Raw genomic sequence first — 26108 nt, 5'->3', positions numbered from 1 at the left:
ATACCTGTTTTTATGGCAAAAGGCAAATTGCACACGTGCGTATAGTGTGCAGTGGCTGCGTGAGCCCCGACAATCAGCTGGTTGTCACAAGGGCAGTGGATTGTGCACACGCACACAGTGTGAGTCAGGCACGCTTGCGAACAGAACACGTGCGGGGATGATCAGCAAACTGGTAGTGAAATTATGTGCAACCCACCACTGGTCATTCCTAAGTGACTCCTGTGTTGTCTTGGCTGTGTGTTTAGATCGTTGTCATGTTAGAAAGTGGACCTTTGGCCCAGTCTGAGTTCCTGAGTAGTGTGGAACAGATTTTCATTGGGGACATCCCTGTACTTTGTTCCATTCAGCTTTTCCTCAACCCTGACCAGTCTCCCAGTCCCTGCTGCTGAAAAACACCCCCACAGCATGATGCTGCCACCACCATGCTCCACTGTTGGGATGGTAATAGGCAGGTGATGAGTGGTGCCTGGGTTCCTCCAGACATAATGTTTAGAATTGGGGCCAAACAGTTCAATCTTGGTTTCATTGGATCAGAGAATCTTGTTCCTCACAGTTTGAGAGTCCTTCGGGTGCTTTTTTGCAAACTCCAAGTGGGCTTTCATGTGTTTTGCACTGAGTAGAGGCTTCTTTCTAACCACTCTGCCCTAAAACCCAGATTAGTGGAGGGCTGCAGTGATGGTTGTTCTTCTGGAAATCTGTTCCATCTCCACACTGGATCTCTGGAGCTCAGACTGAGCATCAGGTTCTTGGTCATCTTTCTTATTAAGGCCCTTTTGCTCAATTGCTCAGTTTCACCAGGTGATCAGCAAGAGTCCTGGTTGTGCCAATCATCTTCCATTTGAGAATTATAGAGGTCACTGTGCTCTTACGAACTTTCAGTACAGCTGAAGGGGGGGGGATTCAAATTTATTGTAATTTAATTTGTAATTTTTTTTATTGTGAGGTGTGTGTGTGTGTGTGTGTGTTTTCTTTCTTCACAGGGTGGAGTCGGAGGAGACGGGGGGGCAAGGCGATGGAGCACGGAGGCGGCAGGGGCGTTCTTGCCGCTGTGTCCCAAAAGGCCAGGTGTCTCGCATTTTATGTCCGCCATAAATGCGAGACGCCTGGCCTGTTGGACACAGTGGTGGCAGGGGAGGAATGGGCTGGGTGGGCTGGCTGGCTGGGGAGGGGGGAGCCCTTTAAAGCCCGTCTTCCCAGCAAGACTTCCTTTTGGCTAGCGCAGGCTGTGGAAGGAGGAGGAGGAGGGAACCAAAGAGAGGCTTTTACCGGGCGTGCGCCCCACAGCCAGGACTGTCATTGCGCCTCAAGCCGCGTTTCTTCCTGCAAAGCCCTTCGGGCATCAGGCAGAGCTCTCGGGTTGCCCGAAGGGCTTTGCAGGAAGAAACACGGCTTGAAGCGCAATGACGGTCCTGGCTGTGGGGCGCACGCCCGGTAAAAGCCTCTCTCGGTTCCCTCCTCCTTCTCCTTCCACAGCCTGCGCGACGCTGTCGACATAGGCTGAGAGCTGCCGCCGCCGCTGCTGCACAGCTGAGAGAGGGAGAGCGCAAAAGCAGAGGCAGGCCACCAAGCTTTGGTTAAGGCAGGCAAGGGAAACCACGAGCCGAAAGGAAGTCTTGCTGGGAAGATGCGGCAGCAGGGCTTTAAAGGGCTCCCCCCTCCCCAGCCAGCCAGCCCACCCAGCCCATTCCTCCCCCGCCACCACTGTGTCCAACAGGCCAAGTTGCTGGGAGGAGAAAGTTTGGGCTGCAGAGCAGAGTTTGAACTGCCGAGTGACATGCGGTGAGCTTCATGGCTGGTGAGGGTCCCGCTCTATGGCGGACGCGGCGCCGGGGCTTTGGCGGGGCTTTCGCGCTTGCCTCACTGGCCATGAAGCTCACCGCACGTCACTGGCCTTTTGTCAGAAATTCATTTATTTGATGACTACAGAAGTCCAGTGTTTGGAAATAAATCCCAACATTTGGTCAATAGATCTATTGTTAATATTTCAATTGTGGAAAAAATTATATGCTTTTTGGTGAAAGTTGGGACTTTTGTTTTACAAAACCAATTTCTATTTTTTCTTAAACAAATAGAATTAAGGCTTCTAGATATCTGTGAAGGCCAACTTTGGATGGAGAAAGGATAGCAGCAACCTCTGCATAGAATAGAGCAAAAATAGGCTGGTGGATGAGGATAGAAGATGGAAGTTAGATTGAGAAAGAGGCAGGACTATATCTCTGGTAACACAGTAGAGGAACAAAAATATATTGCGGCTTAGCTTCTTTAAAGATAAAATGGGCAGGCTATTGCTTAGTGCTTCTGCATCTGATTTGCCTAAAGGTATTATCATATAACAGCATTTTTAGTCTCAGAAGACAGTAGATTATGTAGGACAGATAGGCAGAAGGTTAGCAGAGCACATCCATAAACACCAACCAGTAGTCAAAATAGAAGATGAAAACTCTTTATTTCACAACATATGACAGGCCCAACCATAGTTTCAACTGGGAAACTATGAACTTAAACCAATTAAAATCCAAACACGCTACAGAATTTGTGGAAGCTTAGCACTCGAGCAAGTTAGTCATCAACAGACACAAAGAGATAAATCACAATTATACATCATCACAAGAGACAACGAAAGTTAAGGAAAAAGCCTAAAAACACATTCTCCCCAACAGCTAATAGTAAGCAGGCATTAACGCCAGAGGATGAAATAGAAAACAACACCCTAATCAAGGAACGACCTAGGATGGGTGTCAAACTGGCATCATGTGCAGACCATGCCCATCCCAGCTCCGCAAAGGAAGAACATTGTGATACGTTGCTATACATACAGTATATTCTCTTCTGTTGAAAGATAGTAAGCAGATAAAGCAAGTAACCTCCTTGAACTCACTCTTGAAAACTGAACAAAAAGACACTTTTTGGTTGATGAAGGCAGGATAAAAGAGCGTTTGAAATATCTGGACTACTTTAAGATGCATAGGTTTCAACTCTAGAATTCTCTAGCCATGGCTATGGGTAGAGAATTCTATAAGCTGAAGACGGCAGATGCCAAAGTTACTCAAGTTGGGAAACACTGACATAAAGGACAGTCTCTTGGAAGACTTGAATATTCCTTAGCCAGACTATACGTCAGAGGTACCTCTCCGATAAAAGTTCAGCTATGTCTTGGTGAGGCTGACTATCTGCCTTCAGGAGAAGATTAAATGACGGAAGATGGAAGATGGTCACTGTCTATATGGGAATCAACAATAAAATCTCCATAATAGGCAGTAAGTCTTTCTCATACTAACATACAATCAAAGGTGGTTGCCGCTCTGCTGGCTGGAAGTAAGTTCTCTCAATGTCTCCCCTGGAGTCAAGCCTGTTAGTATCTAGGGCCCAAATATCACCTCCAGGTGGAATAATCTCCAGCCTTCAGGCTAATGTCTTGAAACATTGTAGAATAAAATGAGTGGTCTAATAATATAAAAAGAAAATGGGATGTTCAAATGTTAAAGAACAGGCACTGAATTCCCTTCTAAAATGAGAATTACTGGATGCTATTATTTCTGAGTTTGTGCACTAGACTTTTCGTTTGGACAGTTACTGTATTTGTGGGGCAGTCAGTGAAATGAGGAGGTTGACTTATTCTACAAAGCACCTGAGTATAGGATGAGAAGCAATGGATGGAAGGTCATTGGAGGGAAAGTCAATCTGGAACTCAGGAGCAATTTCCTGACAGTGACAACAATTAATCAATGGAACAGTTTCTCCCCCCCCCCCCAAAAAAAAAGGTGTGGGTGCTCTATCACTGGAGATATGCAAGAAAAGATCGGATGACCATTTGTCTAGGATGCAATAACATCTCCTGCCTTTGGCAGGGGGTTGAGCTAGAAGACCTCCAAGGTCCCTTCCAGACATATGAGTCATGGTTTTCTATGCCTTTTTAATCACAGGTACAATAGTGTTAGAAATCTTTCTGTGAGGTGGGAAAATATGCGTTGAAATATTTAGGGTGCCAATCCAGTTCCAAGAATTCTAAATCAAACTTGTACAGATAAATTTGGGTTCACTTTATTTAGCTTGCCAGTCTGCTATGTTCCAAGATAGTAACTGTGCAGCAGTGACGTGCAGTCAGGGGAGGCAGAGGAGGCAGAGCCTCACCACTGTCATCATGAAAAGAAAAAAAAATGTAAAAGGAAAAAGGCTGAGCTAGTTGCTGCCAGAGTCACAGGGGATGACTCTGCTTAGTGCTTAACTGTTTAAAAAAGCCTCTAAAAATGCCCTCTACAGGAGGAGGCAGGAGAACCACGTGCCTCATCTAGTCTGACTTTATGATCACTCAAGCAGAGTTAAGCAAGGGTTAAAAGCCGAAAAATTCCTTATATAGATGAGGCACGTGGTTCTCTTGCCTCCTCCTATAGAGGGCGGCTTTTTTAAACAGTTAAGCAGAGTCATCCATGGGGACTCTGGCAGCAACTAGCCCAGCCTGACCTTAGCAGCTCTTGCCTTTTTCCTTTTACATTTTTACATTTTCATGATGGCAGGCAAGAGGAGAGTTGAAATCCTCTGTGAAACAGCTGGAAAAGGTATGTGGGTCGGAGGGAGGGGAAGGAATTCAAAATTAATCCTCCTGGTGCAACTGTGTATATGTGTGTGTGTGTGTGTTTCTTCACTCAAACAAACACTCAATTTGAGAGAGAGTTTGTTTGAGTGAAGAGAGGGAAGGGGGGAGGAGAGGCAGGGAGGGCAGCCCACCAGCTCAGGTGGGCTGCCGCTTTCTTTTGCCCACCTCTCTTTTGCCTGCTGCTTTCTTTTGCCCGCCTCTGTGTCCACGGCTGCCACGGACACAGGCATTCTCTCAGAGGCATGCTCAGGCATTCTCTCCTCTCCCCCAACATCCCACTGTCTAAAGCACTTTCTTTTGCCCACCTGTCAGAGTTCAGGTGGGCGAAAGAAAGAAAGTGCTTTAGACAGTGGGATATCGGGGGAGAGGACTGCCTCACCAGCCATAAACCTCACTGCACGTCACTGCTGTGCAGCAAGGTAAAACAATAAAGGTCATAATTGGAGTTAGCCACATTGTTGATTTGGAGGCATCCAATATAGCTACTGGTAACACTGAACTGGCTAATTGACAAACTACCTAAATGTGAACTTGATGGCCTGCCTACTAAGTGGTCCTGTAACTGGCTTGAAACCTTTAATTTAAACAAATTGATTAACAGCAACTCATCTGACTGAAGGCAAATATGAAAGGTTAGGCTCCCATGACCACTACTTGGCACTACTACTCCTGATTTTATATGGTTTAAACTAGTCTCCATTTTAAAAATTCTTTTAATATACATAAAGAGGGGAAAAAATACAGAATCCATCAATCCAAGGCAAATTTTGTAAATGTTGAGTAATGATAGTCTTCTTGGTATTGTCAATAAAGTTGCTTAAGGTGCATTGCTAGTGAAACTATGTCAGTATCTGGTCAGTATTATTATGGCAAGGAAAAAGAGAATAGATTTATATGGTTATTGAATGCTTCATAATTTAAAAAATATTCCTAATGAAAGACTCATTTGGACATCAAACTCCTTACATTGGAAATTCATATGTTGCAATGCTTTTTTTTAATCTGAATTATTATAACGCCATATGCTAGGCAAGAAACAAAAAATAACACAGACATTTCATATTTATCTCTTAACTTTAAACTTGGCACTGATGTTTATTATCCTTCATTTTGCTCATAACTAGCTCAGATGGTTTGAAACCAATTCATTGTTCCCTCATAGTACCCGAGATCACAAAAGTTAGAGATAATTACAGGTCTCATTCCTGTCCATAAAAATAAAAGTACTAAACAATAAATATATGGGGTAGCTTAATATAATATTTAGTAACACTCTTTTACTGACTGCAGGGAATTAACCTCTTATATTTAGGTTAGTTTCTTATATGTATGGACAAGAATTTACTCAAGTACTGCATGGAAAATGTATATGGATCTGTGCATGAAGACTGGATAATTATTAAAAATCTGTCATGAATATAGAAGAAAAGTCTGTTGCTCCATTTTGACATTCAGTCACAGGAGGTCGCTGTTTCCTAAGAAAACTCTCTAAGTGAAACTGAAAATGCAGAGCCCCTCCCTTAAAGGGACAGACATGCCAGGCAGCCAGATCCACAAGAGAAATATCGAACAACAGAGAAATCTTAAGCCAAGACTAAACCTATGAATGCATTGCCAGTATGGCTGGGGTAGATGGGCTCTGCTCCTGACACCCTTAAGGCAAGATATTTAGAGAAAAAGAGAAGAGCTTGCTGGTGTTGTGTCTGTGTCTGCAATGCTTACCTGGCCGAAGGGGCTGCTGCAGCTGCTTCTGCTCCACACCGCCTGGAAAATGGGGAGCGGCCAGCTCCATTATTCTGTGCTGGAGGAATCACAACACGGCACTTTTGTGGGCCGCATCGCCCAGGATTTGGGGTTGGAGGTGAGTGAGCTGGTGCCTCGGATGTTCCGGATGCTGTCCAAAGGAGAGAAGGACTATTTTGAGGTAAACCTGCAGAATGGGATCTTGTTTGTTAATTCCCGGATAGACAGGGAGGAGCTGTGTGCCAAGAATGCAGACTGTGTCCTTCATCTGGAGGTGATTGTGGAGAAACCTCTGAGGTTCTTCCATGTGGAGGTTGAAATCAAAGACATTAATGACAATGCTCCCATCTTCTCTGCCAAGGAACAGATCCTGAGCATAGCAGAATTCATAACAGCATCTGGTACCCAATTCTTCTTAGAGGGAGTCTCTGATGCAGATATTGGTATTAATGCTCTGATAACATACAAGCTCAGCCCAAGCAAACATTTTGCTCTTGATACAGGAAATGATGAAGATGAGAGTAAATCTGTAGTTCTTGTACTGAAGGTTCCTCTTGACAGAGAGGAGAGCCCTGTGCATCATTTAGTTCTGACAGCCACTGATGGGGGTGATCCAAAACTCACAGGAACTGTTCAGCTAGTCATCAATGTGCTGGATGTCAATGACAACCCTCCTGTGTTTAATCAATCTGTTTACAGGGTAAAGTTGTTAGAAAATACAGCTAGTGGGTCATTAGTTATTACTCTGAATGCTACAGACTTAGATGTGGGGATTAATAGGGAAATCTCTTATTTTTTTAGTAATAAAGCACCTCCACATGTCATGAAACTATTTAGTATAAATGCTGATATTGGGGAAATTAGAGTGATTGGAAAATTGGATTATGAAGAAAGCAAGTTCTATGAACTTCCAATTGTAGCGGAAGATAAAGGCAATTCTCAATTATCAGGGCAATGTAAAGTTCTCATTGAAGTGTTGGACATGAATGATAATATTCCAGAATTATCTGTGAATTCTCTCTCTGTGCCATTGCCAGAGGACTCCCCTCCAGGGACTGTGGTAGCCATCATCAGTGCTTCTGACAGGGATTCTGGCAACAATGGACAGGTAACCTGTTTCCTCTGGCCCACTGGAGTACCCTTCAAACTTGAGTTAACATTCAAAAATTACTACTCCCTAATTGTTGGATCAGCTTTGGATAGGGAGCAGGTGACTGAGTACAGGATGGTTGTGACAGTGGAAGATCAAGGTGTTCCATCACTTTCTTCTAGCATGACCCTCTTAGTGCCTATTAGTGACATAAATGACAATGCTCCAGCTTTCACACAGCCCTCCTACACGGTCTTTGTGAAGGAGAACAATCCCCCTGGTGCTCACATCTTCACAATATCTGCTTCAGACCCAGACATAGCTGAGAATGGTCTGATCACCTATTGGATAGATGAGAAGCTCTGGCCATTGTCAAGCTACATCTCTGTACATTCGGAGAGTGGAAAACTTTATGCGTTGCAGTCCTTGGACTATGAGGAGTTGAAACTGCTGGAGTTCCAGGTGAGAGCCAAGGATGCTGGAATCCCCTCCTTATGTGGCAATGCGACAGTTCAAGTCTTTGTGATGGATGAGAATGACAATGCACCTGTTGTGTCAAGATCATCAGAGGAGAACCTGATTCTTCTAGTGGTCCCTGTGATGGCTGGGCATATTGTAGGCAAGATCCATGCCTTGGATGCGGATTCTGGATACAATGCCTGGCTAAGGTATGAACTTGTTGAAGAAAGCAATGGTCCATGGACTGTAGGGCAGTATAGTGGTGAGGTGAGTACGAAATATTCTCTGGATGATTCAGAAGGCAGCAAAATCCAGAGTGTGTTGGTTCTTGTGAAGGACCATGGAAAACCTCAACTGTCAGCCACAGCCACCTTGAGTGTTTCACTTGTGACAAGTGGTCAGACAATCAAAACGGATATTAATCTTCAAAGATCAGGGGAGAGCTTTGTTCCCCTGGTGGACTCAATCAACGTCTATCTGATCATTGCCATCTGCTCTGTTTCCAGCCTCTTCTTGCTGGCCACTCTCATCTACGTGGCCCTGCGTTGCCACTGTAAGACAAAGGAACCCATGGTTTATGGCCCTGGTATGGCCACCCTTGTCTGTGCCAGCGAGGTGGGCAGCTGGTCCTATTCCAATCGTCACAGCCACATCCTGGCAGGTGTGAGTGCAGAGGCTGGTGCCAAAAGTGATCTCATGATTTTCAGTCCCAATATTCCTGCCTTTGCAAATAATGGGGAACTTATCAATGGGGTGGATGCGCCTCCAGATTCTGCTAAAAAGGTGAGTCCAGCTCTTGGAGTCCTTCTCATCTGTTCAGCATCTTATGTGTATGCTTATAATTTTGAATTAGTCTTTGGACAATATTGGTTTTGAATTGTTAGGTTTAGAAACCAATTTGATAATAAATTTAATTACAAAGCACAAATATTAGGAAAAATATTTTACCAATTTGAGAAGCTATAAAAAGAATATAAGTAGGCTCTTCACCTACTTATTACAAAATTATCATTTTGCCCTGCCAAGCTATTCCTGATTTTTGTCTTGTTTACATATAGACATTTATTAATGATTTTTCTTTTATGGATAGTTTTGTTATTTGATGAATCAATTCTCAGTGTGACCCCTCTTTTGTGATAATATTTATGTCTGCTGCATGGTTTGGAAACTTATTAAACTTTATTAATCTGTCAGATACACATATCTTTATAAGTTTTTTCATATATTGGTCATAACTTTAGAAATGGAATGTATATTATTATACAGGGGTAAACAATTGGATAGCAGTAATGTAATTGCAGTACAGAAATTCTAACTGATACCTGGGTAGTCCTACTCCTAGAATGATAACATATCATATTATACTAGACCTATCTACTCCAAACCGGAATGGCCTTGGCAGTCTAACAACCATTAGGTGGATCCTTTTGTACTTTTTCTTTTGCAGCACCTGTAGGGTTACATTTTTTTGAGATTGGAAAGAATCAAGTAATTTTGATCAAAGTCCCTTCCAATCCTTACATTCTATCATTCAAATTTTCGAGAATGGTGACAAATTTGCATGTGTTTTGGGACTGGGAAAAGATTATGTTATATAAAAACTCAGATCTTTATCTTATATAGCTGAATGAGTAATCCAAGAAACTATATGAAATTTGAGGAAATTAGAGACCAAACTTTGCAACCTTCAATAAAATAAGATTAGAGGTTTTATAGTTTTGACAGCTTGACATTGGTACTGATACTACATTGGTATCAGCGGTGTTTCTCAACCTTGTCAAGTTGTAGATGTGTGGTCCTCAGCTTCCAGAATTCTCAGCAAAGGGCAGCTGGCAGGGAATTCTGAGTTTGCAAATCTATATATCTGAAAATGATGAAGCTCAAGGAATTCTTGTTGTTTTCTGAGAAGCTCATAGAGCAATTAAGCAATAAATACTAAAACTCTGCTTGGATTTTTCAAGAATGTATCAAATGGGAACTTTATTTGTTTAATCACACAATTTTCTCAGTATAGATGTGCTTTTCCAGTTCTTTAGTTTTGTGAGCTATTTTTTTTAATCTTTGCCATCTGTTTTATAAGCCTGGGATGTCTTGTTGGTCCCCCATCTATGTACTCACAGTTCAACTTTCTTGAGATCAGCCAAAGTCAGCTGGGTGTTGCATCAACTTACTGAAATAATGGAATGATATGAGCATCTTGCATACTGATTCCACCAAAGCATTTGACAAAATATACTGCAACTTTCTAATTAATAAACTTGTTAAATGTGAACTTGATACCTTGCCAATTCAATGAATCTATAGCTGACTTGAAATATATATTCAAAGCAAGATTATCAAAAGTTAATCAAACTGTAGGTAGATATGAACAGTTAAACCTTCGTGGCTTACTAATACTTGGCAGTAGATCCCAAGGCTCTAAACTTTATGTGGCCAAATTTGTTTCTCTTTAGCCAAGGAGGAGAGGGGGAAAGGGATAGCAGGAGGGAGGGAGGGAGAGAAAGCAGATCTGAAATGAATATTTAAATCAAAGGGAAACAACGACTTTAGTAGTTAATCATTGATTATGTTGAGTAATATAATAATGACTAGACTTTATATTATGTAAATAAATAAGATAAATCCATATGATGAATTCATCCCCCCCTTAATTCTAAACATGGCTTCAATTTCAACCCTAATGCCCCCACTGCCACTCAAAAAGGCTGCTTCACTCTGTCCCAAACATGTCCAAGACTTGGGGGGAAAGTATGATTTCTCTACAACCCAGCACTTCAAAGCATCTGCCATGTGCTATGTACCTCCCAGAAGTATTCTCTTTCAGTAGACAGGCCCATGTGGCCTGTCCAGGCTGTTCCAGACAAAAGCTTTGTTATTGAGGTGGTTTCAGAAAAAGCTCTTCTGAAGCCTCTGTTGCCTCCAAAAATCACACCGTGCCCCATTCTCATGCGATTTCTGGAGGTTCCAGAGGCTGGGCACCTACCTCTCACATGATTTCTGGAGGATCAAATGGTAATGGAAGAGCACAGCCCATTCTTATTCAACCTCTACAGCCTCCAAAAATTGTGTGACAATGGGGAATGTTTTCAAGAATAGTTGTCAGAAGTTGGTGATTGCTGATGTGTCATCCAAAGCGTTGTGATGTATCATCCTTGACACACAAATCAGAACTTTACCATCGCTTCTCTAAGTGACAATTATTAATGTTTATGCTGCCAAAATGGTTGCAGAAAATGAGGTGGTTAATAAATTTTATAGTCATGTTCAATTTGAATGTTTGATAGAACTTGCAAGCAGAATGCGCTGCTTATGGATATTCTGATGCCAAACCTAGAAAAAATAAGGAAGAAAATAAGAGTTGGACTCTATGGCTTAGAAAATTTCAAAGTAGAACAGAATTGCTTTGAAGCCCTGAATGTCAGAGGTACTGTGGAACAGTTCCATAGAACAAAAATAGAAATTTCCCAGAAAAGAAGCCAGAGCCAAGAAAGAGAAAGATGTCAGGACCAAACTTAACAAGGAATTTCAAGGAACTTCTAGAAAAGAAGCAGTATTACAAGATGTAAAAGGAAACAGACACGGAAAATTGAATATCTTTCTAAAAGTCTCCAAACTCAAAAGGAGGTTCCAACCTTGAATTGTTCTAATGGGGAGATAGTAACTAATTCGAAGAACTCAATCAAAAGTGAAAGGAGTCATAGCAGTGTGTTTTCCGCTGTTTTTGTGAAGCTTCACTGGATTCATATGGACTCAACCATTTTGGGCCAGTTTCCAAGAGAAGGAAGTGCTAGTGCTACGATTCTAGACAGTTCTGGAGACAACTGATTATTTGGATTTCTTTCAGTCAGGTTTCTGGCCTGGACATAGCTTGTCTATGCTGGTGTATGATCTTTGATAGAACTAGGATTGTGGTTGTGCATTCATACTGGTTTTTTTTAAAAAAAATATACAATTTCATTAAACTTATTAGAGTATAAAATTGAAATGAAAATAGTGGGAAAATGGGAAAGGGGAAAGAGAGAAATGTTGGATGAAGGGGAGAAAAGAAAAAAGCATTAACTTCTGACATTTTAACATTAGAATTAATTTATGACATTTTTGTCAATTTATTAGGTGTTAAATACCAATGGTGCATCATATTAAAAAATAGTTCAATTTATTTTTTCCAATGTAAATTTCAAACCTTTGTTCACATGTGTTCCCATTGTTCAAGCATTATATTATACCACAGATTCTTTGCCCATTAAATCATGCATTGGTTTACATATTCATTCTCCAAATTCAATTTCAATGACAGTTTATAACTGTCATTATAAACTTTAAACTTGTATTTGGCCAAGTATTTCACACCATCCAAATTCAGTCCCTATTAAAGTCTGGGCAGAGAGGCAAGACAGTGAGAGAGGTCAACATCAATCTTGGGGATTCCAAAATGCTAACAGCTAAAGAAACCAAGCCCTCAGCTAACGAGGTTAGAAAAAGATGAGGACAATAAAAAAGAATGGAAATGGGGATGAATGGAAAACTGCTTTCAACTGTTCTTTGGGATGCTTCCAGTTCAGGGTACTCCTGTTTGGTCTGCAGGGGGCGCCACCAGTTTTCATGCAATTAATAAATGAAGTTTTGCATGATCACCTGTACAAGGGTGTGTTAGTCTATCTCGATGACATCCTTATCTACACAGAAACACTTGACTTTGGTCGTCTCAGTCCCCAAGAAACTCCGAGCTGCTGAACTTTATGCGAAATTGCCTAAATGTGAATTTCATCAGCAGAAGATCGATTACCGTATCTCCTGCAAAGGCATCGAGATGGACCCGGCAAAAGTCCAGGCCGTTACTGATTGGGCGCCTCCTCACACCCACAAGCAATTGCAAAGTTTTCTGGGATTTGCAAATTTTTACCGTCAATTTATTCCCTCGTTCGCTAACATCACTTTGCCCATTACAAATCTTCTAAAATCTAAAGGAGAAGCAAAACCTAGGCCAGGGAAGCCTTTGAAATGGACTATGGAGTGTCAAGGCGCTTTTGAGAAATTAAAGCGACTCTTTGCAGCAGAACCAGTTTTGAAACACCCTGATATGGATGTGACATTCGTGGTACAGGCTGATGCCAGTGACGTGGCGGTGGGGGCAGTATTACTTCAAGCAAACACTGATGGTAAATTGCAACCATGTGCTTACACCTCACGTAAGGTTACAGAGACAGAAAGGAGATGGGCCATATGGGAGGAGGAAGCTTTTGCTGTTAGATGGGCTTTGATGACGTGGCGAAATTTCCTGGAGGGGATGAAACACCCTTTTGAAGTATGGACTGATCATAAAAATGTAAAAGCATTGAAGACCCCACAAAAACTGTCACCTAAACAAGTGCGTTGGGCACAACACTTCAACTGGTTAATTTTAGCCTGAAATACATCCCCGGGGGCGGGGGGGGAACTTTATGGCTGATGCCTTGTCCAGGCTTCTCCAGTACAACAGCTCTAAACTGAGCATGGTTCATCTGGTCATCCCAACTAGAAATATCGCTGCACCAATGATTTACTAGGAGCCAAGGCCCAGTAGACTTGGATGTAACTATGGACCTAATGAACAAACTCAAAGACGGCCTTGAATCCGATAACTGGTTCAAGGAACATTCTGATGAATGTACCATGAAAGATGGACTGGTGTGGGTAAGAGCTAAACTGTATGTTCCGGCTGACCTGAAACCTGTCATACTTCAACGGGCCCATGATTTGAGAATGGCGGGCCATTTTGGATTTGTAAAGACTTTGCATCTGATTAAGAGGCAATTTTGGTGGCCTTCATTGAAAAAAGACATTGAGTCCTACATAGCCAGTTGTCCTGTCTGTGCGGCCGCAAAAAGACCACCGGGGAAGCCCCAGGGTCTCCTCCAAAGTGTTGCCCATCCTGGGGCCCCATGGAAAGAGATATCAATGGACTTTAGTGTCAAGTTACCAGAAAGTCTGGGGAATACCATCATTTGGGTTATCACCGACTGTTTTCCAAACAGGTTCATTTTGTGCCGTGTTCCAAGATCCCACCAGCAAAGTTGTTGGCTAAATTGTTTATTTCACATGTATATAGGTTGCATGGAGTGCCTGAATGCATTATTTCAGACAGGGGGGTCCAATTCACCTCCCTCTTTTGGAAAGAGTTCCTGAAATTGATTGGCTTCAACCAGGGGTTAAGCTCCGCCCACCATCCTCAGACTAATGGGGCTTGTGAATGGACTAACTCTGTTTTGGAGCAGTACCTCCGATGTTTCATCAATTGTCAACAGGATAATTAGGCTGAACTGTTACCACGTTCAGAGGTGGCGTACAATAATTCGGTACACAGTAGTACCGGCATGACCCCTTTTAAAGTTGTGTTTGGCCAGGACTTTGTGCCAATTCCTAAATTGCCTCGGGAGAAACCGCAAATTTTGTCCTTGTCTGAATGGAGTGATCAACTTCGGCAGTTTTGGCCCATGACCCACAAAGCGTTAGATGCAGCACACCAGGCTCACAAATGACAAGCAGATAAGAGAAGGATTAAGCCGAAAGAATGCCAAGTTGGGGATAGAGTGTTTTTGTCCACCAAGTTTCTGCAAACCACCCAAAAGTCGAAGAAGTTGGGGCCAAAGTATGTAGGTCCGTTCCCATTGTAAAAATCATAAATCTGGTATCGGTGAAGTTGGACATGCTGAAAAACCTTAGCAGAATTTATCCTGTGTTTCATGTGAACCTGTTTAAACCAGAGCATACTTCTTCCTTTCGTCCGCTTCAACCTTCACCTCTGGTCCCTCTTCTTATTGAGAGAGAGCAACATTTTGAAGTTAAAGAAATCTTGGACACCAGAAAACATAGGGGTCGCATTCAGTATTTGGTCTCCTGGAAACATTTCCCCCCTTCCCAGGCTAAATAGATTGACAAATCTCATTTTAGAGCTCCCAGACTTTTGCAGAAGTTCTACACCAGTTATCTTGATAAGCCTTGATTTTATAATAGATGTATATGCTATATTGTTATTTTGTATTGTTTTTCCTAACTCTTTTCCTGCAGGGATGATATCTCTTTCTGAAGGAGGGCCAGATGTCAGCCTCTGTTTTGGTTACTTGCTTACAGCTGCTTTGCTATGCTTGCTTACTATCGGCTGCCATAGGAACTGGGGGGCATGGTATTGGGGAAGGGAATAATATTGTACTGGAAGAGTCTTGACACCTTAGGGAGTTACAGATTAGACACTGGGTAAGGTGCTGGGTAAACATTTGATATGTATATGTTCCTGCCTTTCTGGCTCAGATCTTGCTTTCCTTTTAGCTGCTTTCACTTCATATCTAGTAAAAATACTTTATCTCTATTAATATGGAGTTGAGGTTTTTCTTTCTTGGATATTGAAGGAGGCATGCCTGACAGTCTCTCAATTGTCTTTCTGGCAAAAAGCCAGATTGGCCTTTGTGAATGTAAGACTATAGAAATTTCTTCAATCCTTCTGCTAGTATTGCAGTAAAACATTTACAATTCTTGTTTTAATGTTGAAATTAGTGTATAATTTTTTATCCTCAGAACATCTTGACGCTCCTTTGGTAATAACACAATATTAGCTTCTTCTCAAGTTTGAGGCATCTTTACACTCTATAGCACACAATACATTATATCCTTTAGTGGCTGTAGGAGTTGCTCCTCAAAATATTTGTTATACTGGCTTGTGAGGAGCTAAAACCTGGAGCTCTACCTATTTTCATTTTTTAAAAGCTTCTGATATTTCAAAGGTAGTTACTGGAATCACACTGTTCGTCTTGATCTCTCACTACATTTTGCTAGCATCAACCATAGCACCTTTCTGGCCTGCCTGAAGGAATTGTTTTTGGGAGGTACAAGTTGCAAAGGTCTCCTTCTTTCCCTGTGGTTGGGTTCAGTTGGTGTTGACAGGAGAGGTGAAATTGAATCTGACACCCTTAGTGGATGGGGTACTTCAGAACTCTGCTTTATACTCTTCCCCCTTTGGTTTAATATCTACATGAAGGCACTGGGTGACATGCTCTGATATCTGGTCAGATATCATCAATATATGTTAAAAGCTAATTATTAACATGAGTCCAGACTGATTAGGCAGTATGGTCTGAAGGCTGTGGGAGACTGGATGGAGAGAAAAAGGTTTAGGCTCAACCCTGATAAAATTAATTGGCTAAGAGTTTGGGGACAATCTGAAGCTGCAATTGTTTCATTTTTTTACAGTCTTCACTTAACAACCATTCAGAATTATGATGGTGAGGAAGGGACTAATGACTCTGTCCAAAGTTACTGTTGTTGTAGCACCCCACAGTCAAGTGATTATGATCTGGGTGCTTGGAACTCATTCACATTTACCATTGGTTGCCAAGTGCCCCATGATCAAGTTATCACCATTTTCAATCTTTCCTGCTGGCTTCCCCAGAAATTCAATGGGGAAGCCGGCAGGGAAGGTTGCAAGCTTCTACTACTGGCCAAGAGGACTCCCTCTCTTTTCTTGGACTGGCTGAAAAAGGTCCATTCTAAAAGCCAAGCAGGATTTTCAACCATGGAGGATTTTCAGCCCCAGAGTGGAGAAACTGGTAGTAAGATATGGAATGCAGAGTTCCTCCTAGGGAGAGACCCTGGGAGATACGGCACAGGTCTGTCACAAGCCACATGCAAGTGTGTCTCTGCTTTTGGCTGAAAATTCTGCTTGGATTTAATAGGGATGTTTAGCTCTGAAACTGTGAGACACTTGTGCTGTCAGTTGACACTATGCTGTCTTTCATTACCAGGGTCTCTTTTCATTTGATGACCCACAAGATTGTTTTATGACTATAACTGCATGACTGCCACGATTACCGTTGTTGAAGAAAAAGGTGTAATGATGTCTAGCTTAATGATTGCTTCACTCAACAACAAAGATTCCAGTCTCAGTTATGGTAGTAAATAAAGAACCAGCAGTAGTCTTTTACCCTTTGGGACTGAAGCACATTTGGGAATTTGTAGGACTCACGGCTCCTGCTTAAGGATCTGGTGGCAGATGCATACCTCAGGAGAAATCCAAGTTGTATGCCAATTACCTGGAATGGGAAGTTCTTGAGACAATCACTCATCCTTAGTTACATTGTATAAGAACTGCTTAATCCAAGATGCTGGTTATTACCTGTAAATATCTTCATGGCATTCATGGTATGTTTGTCTTTCTTGGCTTCTACCCAGCTGGTATTATTGGGCAGATTTGTACATAGAACATCAAACAGAATCATAGGGCTGGAAGGGACCTCAGAGGTACAGATACAGATTACAGATTAACAGAGTTTGAAAGGATTTTGTAGATCATCTAGTCCAACTCACTACCCAAGCAGTCCCTACACCATTTCTGACAGATGGCAGTCCAGTCTCTTCTTGAAAGGTTCCAGTGATGAAGCTCCCACAACGTCCGAAGGCGAGCTGTTCCATTGGTTGATTGTTCTCACTGTCAGAAAAACTATGCTAGGTTGAATGTCTCCTTGATCAGTTTCCATCCATTATTCCAGTGGTGGGTTTCAATTTTTTTACTATCTATTCTGTGGGCGTGACCTATTCTGTGGGCATGGCTTAGAGGTCATGTGACTGGGTAGGAATATGACTGGGTAGCAACTTGATGTCACTCACCAGGAGATGTCATGGATTGGGTAAAATGCGTTGAAGCTCACTTAACAGCGCTCTTGCTTAGCAACCAAAATTTTGGGCTCAGTTGTAGTCATAAGTCAAGGTCTATCTCTATCTTCCTCTACATGGCAGCCTTGTCCTAGTAAACTCCTTCTCCTTTCTGGCAATTTTCTTCTCTGTTAGAGGCATCAAAATAATCCAGACAATGTAAGGTTTCCTGCTGCAGTAGGGGATTGAACTAGATGACCTCTGAATAGCCGCCTAGCCCTAAATTGCTGTGCTGTTTTTCTTTCTTTCTTTCTTTCTTTCTTTCTTTCTTTCTTTCTTTCTTTCTTTCTTTCTTTCTTTCTCTCTCTCTCTCTCTCTCTCTCTCTCTCTCTCTCTCTCTCTCTCTCTCTCTCTCTCTCTCTTTCTTTCTTTCTTTCTTTCTTTCTTTCTTTCTTTCTCCCTTCCCTCTGTGGGAAGCAACCATTCCCCCCCCCCAATAAAATATTACTCCCAGAAAGGCTCATTCCACATCCCTGCCAGATAGATAATGAGATAATGAGCCTATATAAAGTTTGGCTCCATTCACAAGCAGGGAATGATCCAAACTCTTTTAGAAACACAAAGCCTATATTGCACAAACCCCAAAACTTCAAAAAACATAGAACCAGATAAGAATTCTACCTTTTAACCAGTTTGTTGTTCAGTTGACCCAGAAACAAACTGCTGAATGTCACTTTGCAAACTTCCTTTTTCAATTTAAAGCAGGTTTCAATTTAACGTTTGCAGCATTAAGACTTATGGACTTCAACTCCCAGAATTCCACAGCCAGCAAAGCAACCTTGGCAACTTTAAGGTTTGTGGACTTCAACTCCCAGAATTCCACAGACAGGCATGCTCAGTTCCAATTTAAAGCAACAGCATTTTTTCTACTTTGCTGAATCCCGATAAAAAAGTGAGATTTCTTCTTTCTTTCTTTCTGTCTTTCTTTCTTTTTATTTATCTTTCTTTCTCCCTTCCTTCCCCCCTCTCTCCCCCCTCTTTTAGTTTTTAAAACCTCTTTTCCCTTGCCTGAACCGGTGTAATCCATCAGGTCCTGGTGATTTGTATTCATCAAGATCAGACAGGTGTTCTCTTATCATCTTTTTGCTTATTTTAACTTTTATTTCTAGTCTGTCTTTTACAGTTATGTTTTTGGTAGGTTGGACTATTGTTCCTTTTTGCGTGAAGACCGATGCAAAGAATGAGTTAAGCAACTCTGTTTTCTCTCTGCTGCCTGTTACTTCCTTGCCCTCTTCTCTCTTTAGTGGACTGACTGTTTCCTTAATTTTTTTTCTTGTTATTTATATTTATGTCTTGTAGACCAACCCCCTGCTCAAGGTAGGAGACCTTATACTGTCCTGAAAAAATTGATATCTTATCTATTTTTAAAAACCTCCAGTGACGGAGCATTCACAACTCTGCGAAAAGCTATTCCAGAAAATTTCTCCCTCTAGTTTGGACCTCTGTTTAACAAGCTTCTACCCATTACTTCTTACCTTGCACTCTGCTGCTTTGGAGTATAAGTCAATCCCCTCTTTTCTGTGACAACCCTTTAAGTACTGGAAGACAGTTACTGTATCATGTCCCCCCCCCCCCAAATCAGCTTTGATAGGCTATTTATCCCTAACTTCCTCAACTGTTCATTGTACGATTTAGTCTCTAGACCCTTTATCATCTTTGTTGCTCTTCTCTGCATACTGGGGTTTGTTTGTTTTTTGGTCATCATTAGAAGTTGGTCATCATTTGGTCATCATCATTTGGACATCATTAGAAATCTGGTTTCACTAGTGCACTAGTGCATTATAAAGTAGCATTATCACTTCTTGTGATCTTGATATTATACATTCGTTAATGCAGTCTAGGGCTGCATTGGATTTTTGGCAGCCTGCTCATACTTAAGTGGTGGTCTTCTAGCACAGTAGTCTCCAACTTTAAGACCTGTGGATCCCACGGTAGAGGAAATAGTACTGTGGGTTCTGACTTCATGAATCCCCCCCCCAGGCTAATTAGGTTAATAGATTTGCTATTGTTTTCTTCTGTGATATGAAAAGTGAAGGCACACATTCCTTTATGATGGTTAGATGTTCAGCTTGTCTGTAGAAGTGTGTGCATAAAGGAAAAAATGAAAAATTCTTATGTGAGGTTATTTAGCGACAGGCTCATTAAGTTACTTGAAATAAAATAAAAAGGTTAAATGATTGAATTTCAGTATCTTCTTTTTCTAAAAAGATTTAGTACAAATTATATAAGCTAAACAGGGATCATATGAAATACATGGGTTAGATTAATTGTAACATATAATCTATTTCAGGAATAAGCCAATTAAGAAATCACATAAGTTTTGGGAACTTGCCCTGCTTGTCATTTGCCTAAAAGGTTCAAGAGCTGGATAGCCAGCTAAGACTCAGAAATAAAACTAGAAAAGTACTTCTGCATTCATAGCATTGAAATACTATTACAAGTCTTTCTTTCATAATTACTTTCAAATTAAGGTTCCAATAATATTAATGTTCCAATGTTTCTCATCTTGGTCAAATTCAAATTGTTTGCAACTACCTCAATTTCTCCCCATTGGTCTGGGAGCAATGGGAAACATGGCCAGGAAATACCAAGGCATCAGTATAAGATTTAAATGAATATAATATTTAAAGACCAAAAGAAGGAAAACCACACACCAGAGATACAGGAAGGAACAGCTCTTGAAGTCTTAAGGAAAGAATATCACAGTTTCTCATTTTGAATTTTGATCACAAGAGGTCGCTGTTTCCTAAGGAAACTCTCTAAGTGAAACTGAAAACGCATAGCCCCTCCCTTAAAGGGACAGACATTCCTGACAGCCAGATCCACAAGGGAAATATCGAACAACAGAAAAATCTCAACAAGCCAAGATTCAACCTATGCATTGCCAGTATGGCTGGGGTAGGTGGGCTCTGCTCCTGACACCCTTAAGGCAAGATATTTAGAGAAAAAAAGAAGAGCTTGCTGGTGTTGTGTCTGCAATGCTTACCTGGCCGAAGGGGCTGCTGCAGCTGCTTCTGCTCCACATCGCCTGGAAAATGGGGAGCGGCCAGCTCCATTATTCTGTGTTGGAGGAATCCCAGCACGGCACCTTTGTGGGCCGCATCTCCCAGGATTTGGGGTTGGAGGTGAGTGAGCTGGTGCCTCGGATGTTCCGGATGCTGTCCAAAGGAGAGAAGGACTATTTTGAGGTAAACCTGCAGAATGGGATCTTGTTTGTAAATTCCCGGATAGACAGGGAGGAGCTGTGTGCCAAGAATGCAGACTGTGTCCTTCATCTGGAGGTGATTGTGGAGAAACCTCTGAGGTTCTTCCATGTGGAGGTTGAAATCAAAGACCTGAATGACAATGCTCCCATCTTTTCAGCCAGGGAACAGATCCTGAGCATAGCAGAATTGACAACAGCATCTGGAACCCAATTCCCTTTAGAGGGAGCCTCTGATGCAGATATTGGTATTAACGCTTTGATAACATACAAGCTCAGCCCAAGCAACCATTTTGCTCTTGATACAGGAAATGATGAAGATGAGAGTAAATCTGTAGTTCTTGTACTGAAGGTTCCTCTTGACAGAGAGGAGAGCCCTGTGCATCATTTAGTACTGACAGCCACTGATGGGGGTGATCCAAAACTCACAGGAACTGTTCAGCTAGTCATCAATGTGCTGGATGTCAATGACAACCCTCCTGTGTTTAACCAATCTGTTTACAGGGTAAAGTTGCTAGAAAATACAGCTAGTGGGTCATTAGTTATTACTCTGAATGCAACAGACTTAGATGTGGGGATTAATAGGGAAATCTCTTATTTTTTTAGTAATAAAGCACCTCCACATGTCACAAAGCTATTTAGCATAAATGCTGATATTGGGGAAATTAGAGTGATTGGAAAATTGGATTATGAAGAAAGCAAGTTCTATGAACTTCCAATTGTAGCAGAAGATAAAGGCAGCTCTCCATTATCAGGACACTGTAAAGTTCTCATTGAAGTGTTGGACATGAATGATAATATTCCAGAATTATCTGTGAATTCTCTCTCTGTGCCATTGCCAGAGGACTCCCCTCCAGGGACTGTGGTAGCCATCATCAGTGCTTCTGACAGGGATTCTGGCAACAATGGACAGATAACCTGTTTCCTCTGGCCCACTGGAGTACCCTTCAAACTCGAGTCCACATTCAAGAATTACTACTCCCTAATTGTTGGAACATCTTTGGATAGGGAGCAGGTGACTGAGTACAGGATGGTTGTGACAGTGGAAGATCAAGGCGTTCCACCACTGTCTTCTAGCATGACCCTCTTAGTGCCTATTAGTGACATAAATGACAATGCTCCAACTTTCACACAGCCCTCCTATACGGTCTTTGTGAAGGAGAACAATCCCCCTGGTGCTCACATCTTCACAATATCTGCTTCAGACCCAGACATAGCTGAGAATGGTCTGATCACCTATTGGATAGATGAGAAGCTCTGGCCATTGTCAAGCTACATCTCTGTACATTCAGAGAATGGAAAACTGTATGCTTTGCAGTCCTTGGACTATGAGGAGTTGAAACTGCTGGAGTTCCAGGTGAGAGCCAAGGATGCTGGACTTCCCTCCTTATGTGGCAATGCAACAGTTCAAGTCTTTGTGATGGATGAGAATGACAATGCACCTGTTGTGTCAAGATCATCAGAGGAGAACCTGATTCATCTAGTGGTCCCTGTGATGCCTGGGCATATTGTAGGCAAGATCCACGCCTTGGATGCGGATTCTGGATACAATGCATGGCTAAGATATGAACTGGTTGAAGAAAGCAATAGTCTATGGACTGTGGGGCAGTATAGTGGTGAGGTGAGTACCAAATATTCTCTGGATGATTCAGAAGGCAGCAAAATCCAGAGTGTCCTTGTTCTTGTGAAAGATCATGGAAAACTTCAATTGTCAACCACAGCCACCTTGAGTGTTTCACTTGTGACAAGTGGTCAGACAATCAAAACGGATATTAATCTTCAAAGGTCAGGGGAGAGCTTTGTTCCCCTGGTGGACTCGATCAACGTCTATCTGATCATTGCCATCTGCTCTGTTTCCAGCCTCTTCCTCCTGGCCACTCTCATCTATGTGGCCCTGCGTTGCCACTGTAAGACAAAGGAACCCATGGTTTATGGCCCTGGCATGGCCACCCTGGTCTGTGCCAGTGAAGTGGGCAGCTGGTCCTATTCCAATCGTCACAGCCACATCCTGGCAGGTGTGAGCACAGAGGCTGGTGCCAAGAGCGATCTTATGATTTTCAGTCCCAATATTCCTGTCTTTGCAGATAATGGGGAACTTATCAATGGGGTGGATGCGCCTCCGGATTTTGCTAAAAAGGTGAGTCCAACTCTTGGTGTCCTTGTCATCTTATTCAGCACCTCATTTCTATGTTTATAAATTTGAATTAGTCTTGGGACAATATTGTTTTTGAATTGTTAGGTTTAGGCACTGATAGAAAATAAATTGAATTACAAATCACCAATACTTTTTAAATAAAAAATATTTTTCCAATTTGAGGAGCTATAGTGTAGAAATGGGCAAAGATAGTAAATCTCTGATAGTAAATTACAGGTCGACATTAATGAATGATTTTTGTTTGTTGATAGTTTTGCTGTTTGAGGAATCAATTAGTATGTTGCCTCTTTTTGTGACAATATTTATGGGTAACAAAGTTTGCAACTTTATTAATCTGCTAGATCAGTGGTCCCCAACCTTTTTATCACCGCGGACCACTCAGCCTTTGATAATTTTACCGTGGCCCGCTGAGCGCGCGCAGGGGTGGGGGGGCGTTGTTCGCGACGACACATTGATTGTTTATATATCAGATTGTTTTGATTAAACAACTTTTATTTTATTGTATTTAAACATGCCTTACAAAATAAAATACAATTACATAAATATAAAGTGCAAGGCTACGCTACTAGCGCTGTCTACGCTAGCCCTACGTAGCTGCGCAGGCGCTCTTAGGTTTTTTTCAGGAATCGGCCAGCGCTGAAGCGCTGAAAAGGAATGAGAAGGGCGGCGCTGGACACAGGGGGGCGGTGGGCCGCTGGTGACGTCAGAGTGCCACCAGCGGTCCAGTAACACCCCTTGTGCCAGTTAGCCCTAATTTGCATACAGAAAGAAACTATGGCCCCCGGCCGCTGCAGCGATCATGGCCCCCGGCCGCTGCAGCGATCATGGCCCCCAGCCGCTGCAGCGATCATGGCCCCCGGCCGCTGCAGCGATCATGGCCCCCGGCCGCTGCGCGGCCCGGTGCCAGGTACTCCACGGCCCGGCACCGGTCCGCGGACCGGGGGTTGGGGATCACTGTGCTAGATGACAGAGAACTTTCCTTTTTAGTTTGTTTGTGGAAGTTTATATCTTGTTCATATATTGTTAAATTTACAAATAGAAAGTATAATATTGTAAAGGGGTTAACAACTGGGTAGAATTAATACATTTATAATACAGAAATTTTAATTGGTAACTGGATAGTCACATTCCTAAAATGATCAAATATCGCCTTGTACTAGAGCTGTTTACTTCAAACTAGAATGGTCCTGTCAGTTTAACAACCAATGTGGATTATTTTATTCTGTTTCTATGGCAGTATCTGCAGTGTTACACTTTTTGAGGTTGGAAAGAATCAAGTATGGTTCCTAAGCCAAAGTTATACCAATCCTTACATTCAGAGGTGGGTTGCTCTCGGTTCGGCCCGGATCGGGCAAAATGTTAGTAGTGGTGGTGAGAGGCTCTTCCCACCTGCCCGGATGCTTCTTTGCATGAGCACGCGCAGGAGTGCTCCCGAACCGGTAGTTAAAAAAATTGGCAACCCACCATTGCTTACATTCTATAATTCTCTTCAAATCTTTGAGAATGGCGTCAATGTAGCATGTGTTTTGAGAGTGGGGAAGAATTGTATTTTATGAAAACCCAGGTCTTTATGTTATGTAGCTGAATGAATAATCTGAGAGAATAGATGAAATATGAGGGAATTGGTGGAGGGAAATCCTTGCAACCTTCAACAAAATAAGATTAGGGGATCTATAGTTTTGACAGCCTGACATTGGTATTGGGGAGGCTCAGCAGTGTTTCCCAACCTTGTGCCAGCAAAGGGCAGGTGGCAGGGAATTCTGAGTCTGCAAACCTACATAGCTGAAAATGATGGGGCTCAAGAAATACCCATTGTATTCTAAAAAGCTCATCGACAGTGGTGGGATTCAAATAATTTAACAACCGGTACTCAGTCCTAATGACCAGCTGGGCAGGCAAGACTGGGTGGTCATGTGACTGAGTAGGGGGCTAGACTATAAGTCCTCCAAGATCTACCAACTCTGTTATTCTGTTTGATGTTATCAGTTCTCACAGTGTAGATGCTATTCCTTTGTTGATGCAGCTGAGGACTGCATTGGTTTTTTTGGCAGCTGCAATACAATGTTGGCTCATACTTAAGTGATGGTCCACTAGGACACCAAGATCTCTTTCACAATTACTACTGTTGAGCCAAGTGCTGACTATTCCATACCTGTGCATTTGGTTTTTCCTACCCAAGTGTAGAACCTTACTTTTCTCACCACTGAACTCATCTTGTAGGATTGGGCCAGTGGTTGGATTCAGCCAGTTTGCACCTATTCAGGAGAACCACTCATCCCTTACATTCCCCAAGAGGTGAGAAATAGCCAGGAAGTGGAGGCGCCACTTCCTGATCTTATAAATCAGGTGAAAGTTTATACAAGACTGCAGTGCAGAACATAAGATACACCTAAAAGAGAATTGCACATAAATGTAAGACACTGCAAACCACCCCCCCATTTCCTCTGAAGAATGGCAGATTCACAAATCTGACAATTACTATCTTTTACACACATGGACAAACATTTCTTATTGGCTGGTTTCTATATTCAGGCTACTCTACCTAAGAAATAAAAAAAGTAAAGGTTTGTGAAAACAAACCCAGATAGACTCCCTAGATTAAAGGTTGACTAGTGGGTTTTTCCACCAGGCTAATAAGGTTAACAGGTTTGCCATTGTTTTCTTCTGAGCTATAAAAATAAAGGTGTGATTTCCTTTATGATGGTTAGATATTCAGTGTCTCTGTATCAGTGGTGGGTTCTGGATCCCATTGCAACCGGTACTGTTGCAATGGCGCCCAGTGTCCTCCACATGAACGCACGCAGCGCGCGCATGTATCATACCTTCCAGCAACGCCTCCACAAGCCTCCTTAACGCTCCAGTTGCTCAGCGGAGTGTCATGCAGGCATTGTACACGCCATGCATGTGTTTGGAAGTGCCGAAGGCTTTAAAGGACAGGTAAAGGGCACAGGTGGAGGGGTGGGCCCCCCGGAGCCCCGTACCAGAACAATACCCGGGGCAGGCTCCGGTACGCCTGTACTGGGGAATACCGCCTGCAACCCACCACTGGTCTGTATGTTTATGTGTATAAAGGAAGCAGCAGCGAAAAAAATCTTATGTAAGGTTATTTAGTAACAGACTCATTGTTACTTGAAGTGAAATATAAAAATTGAAAAGTTTGAATGTCTGTATTTTCTTCCTTCTC

The 26108-nt window shown here is 42.3% G+C and overlaps 2 protein-coding genes across 2 annotated transcripts in view; both read left to right on the top strand.

The window, feature by feature from the left end:
• The window catches only part of LOC148044476 (uncharacterized), a 242191-nt gene that overhangs the window by 33656 nt on the left and 182427 nt on the right, over positions 1–26108 (top strand). The gene's annotated exons all lie outside the window — the stretch shown is intronic.
• The window catches only part of LOC148044478 (protocadherin Fat 4-like), a 48944-nt gene continuing 43199 nt past the window's right edge, over positions 20364–26108 (top strand). Inside the window, exon 1 of the mRNA XM_087722001.1 lies at positions 20364–22906. Coding sequence (XP_087578127.1) covers positions 20546–22906 — 2361 coding nt within the window. The 5' untranslated portion in view covers positions 20364–20545. The remainder of the gene's footprint in view (positions 22907–26108) is intronic.

Source organism: Thamnophis sirtalis, unplaced genomic scaffold (assembly GCF_051295495.1).
Source record: "Thamnophis sirtalis isolate CommonGarterSnake01/CBP01778 unplaced genomic scaffold, rThaSir2_p1.2 scaffold_8, whole genome shotgun sequence".
Classification (NCBI taxonomy): Eukaryota; Metazoa; Chordata; class Lepidosauria; order Squamata; family Natricidae; genus Thamnophis; species Thamnophis sirtalis.
This window is presented reverse-complemented; position numbering and strand designations above follow the sequence as displayed.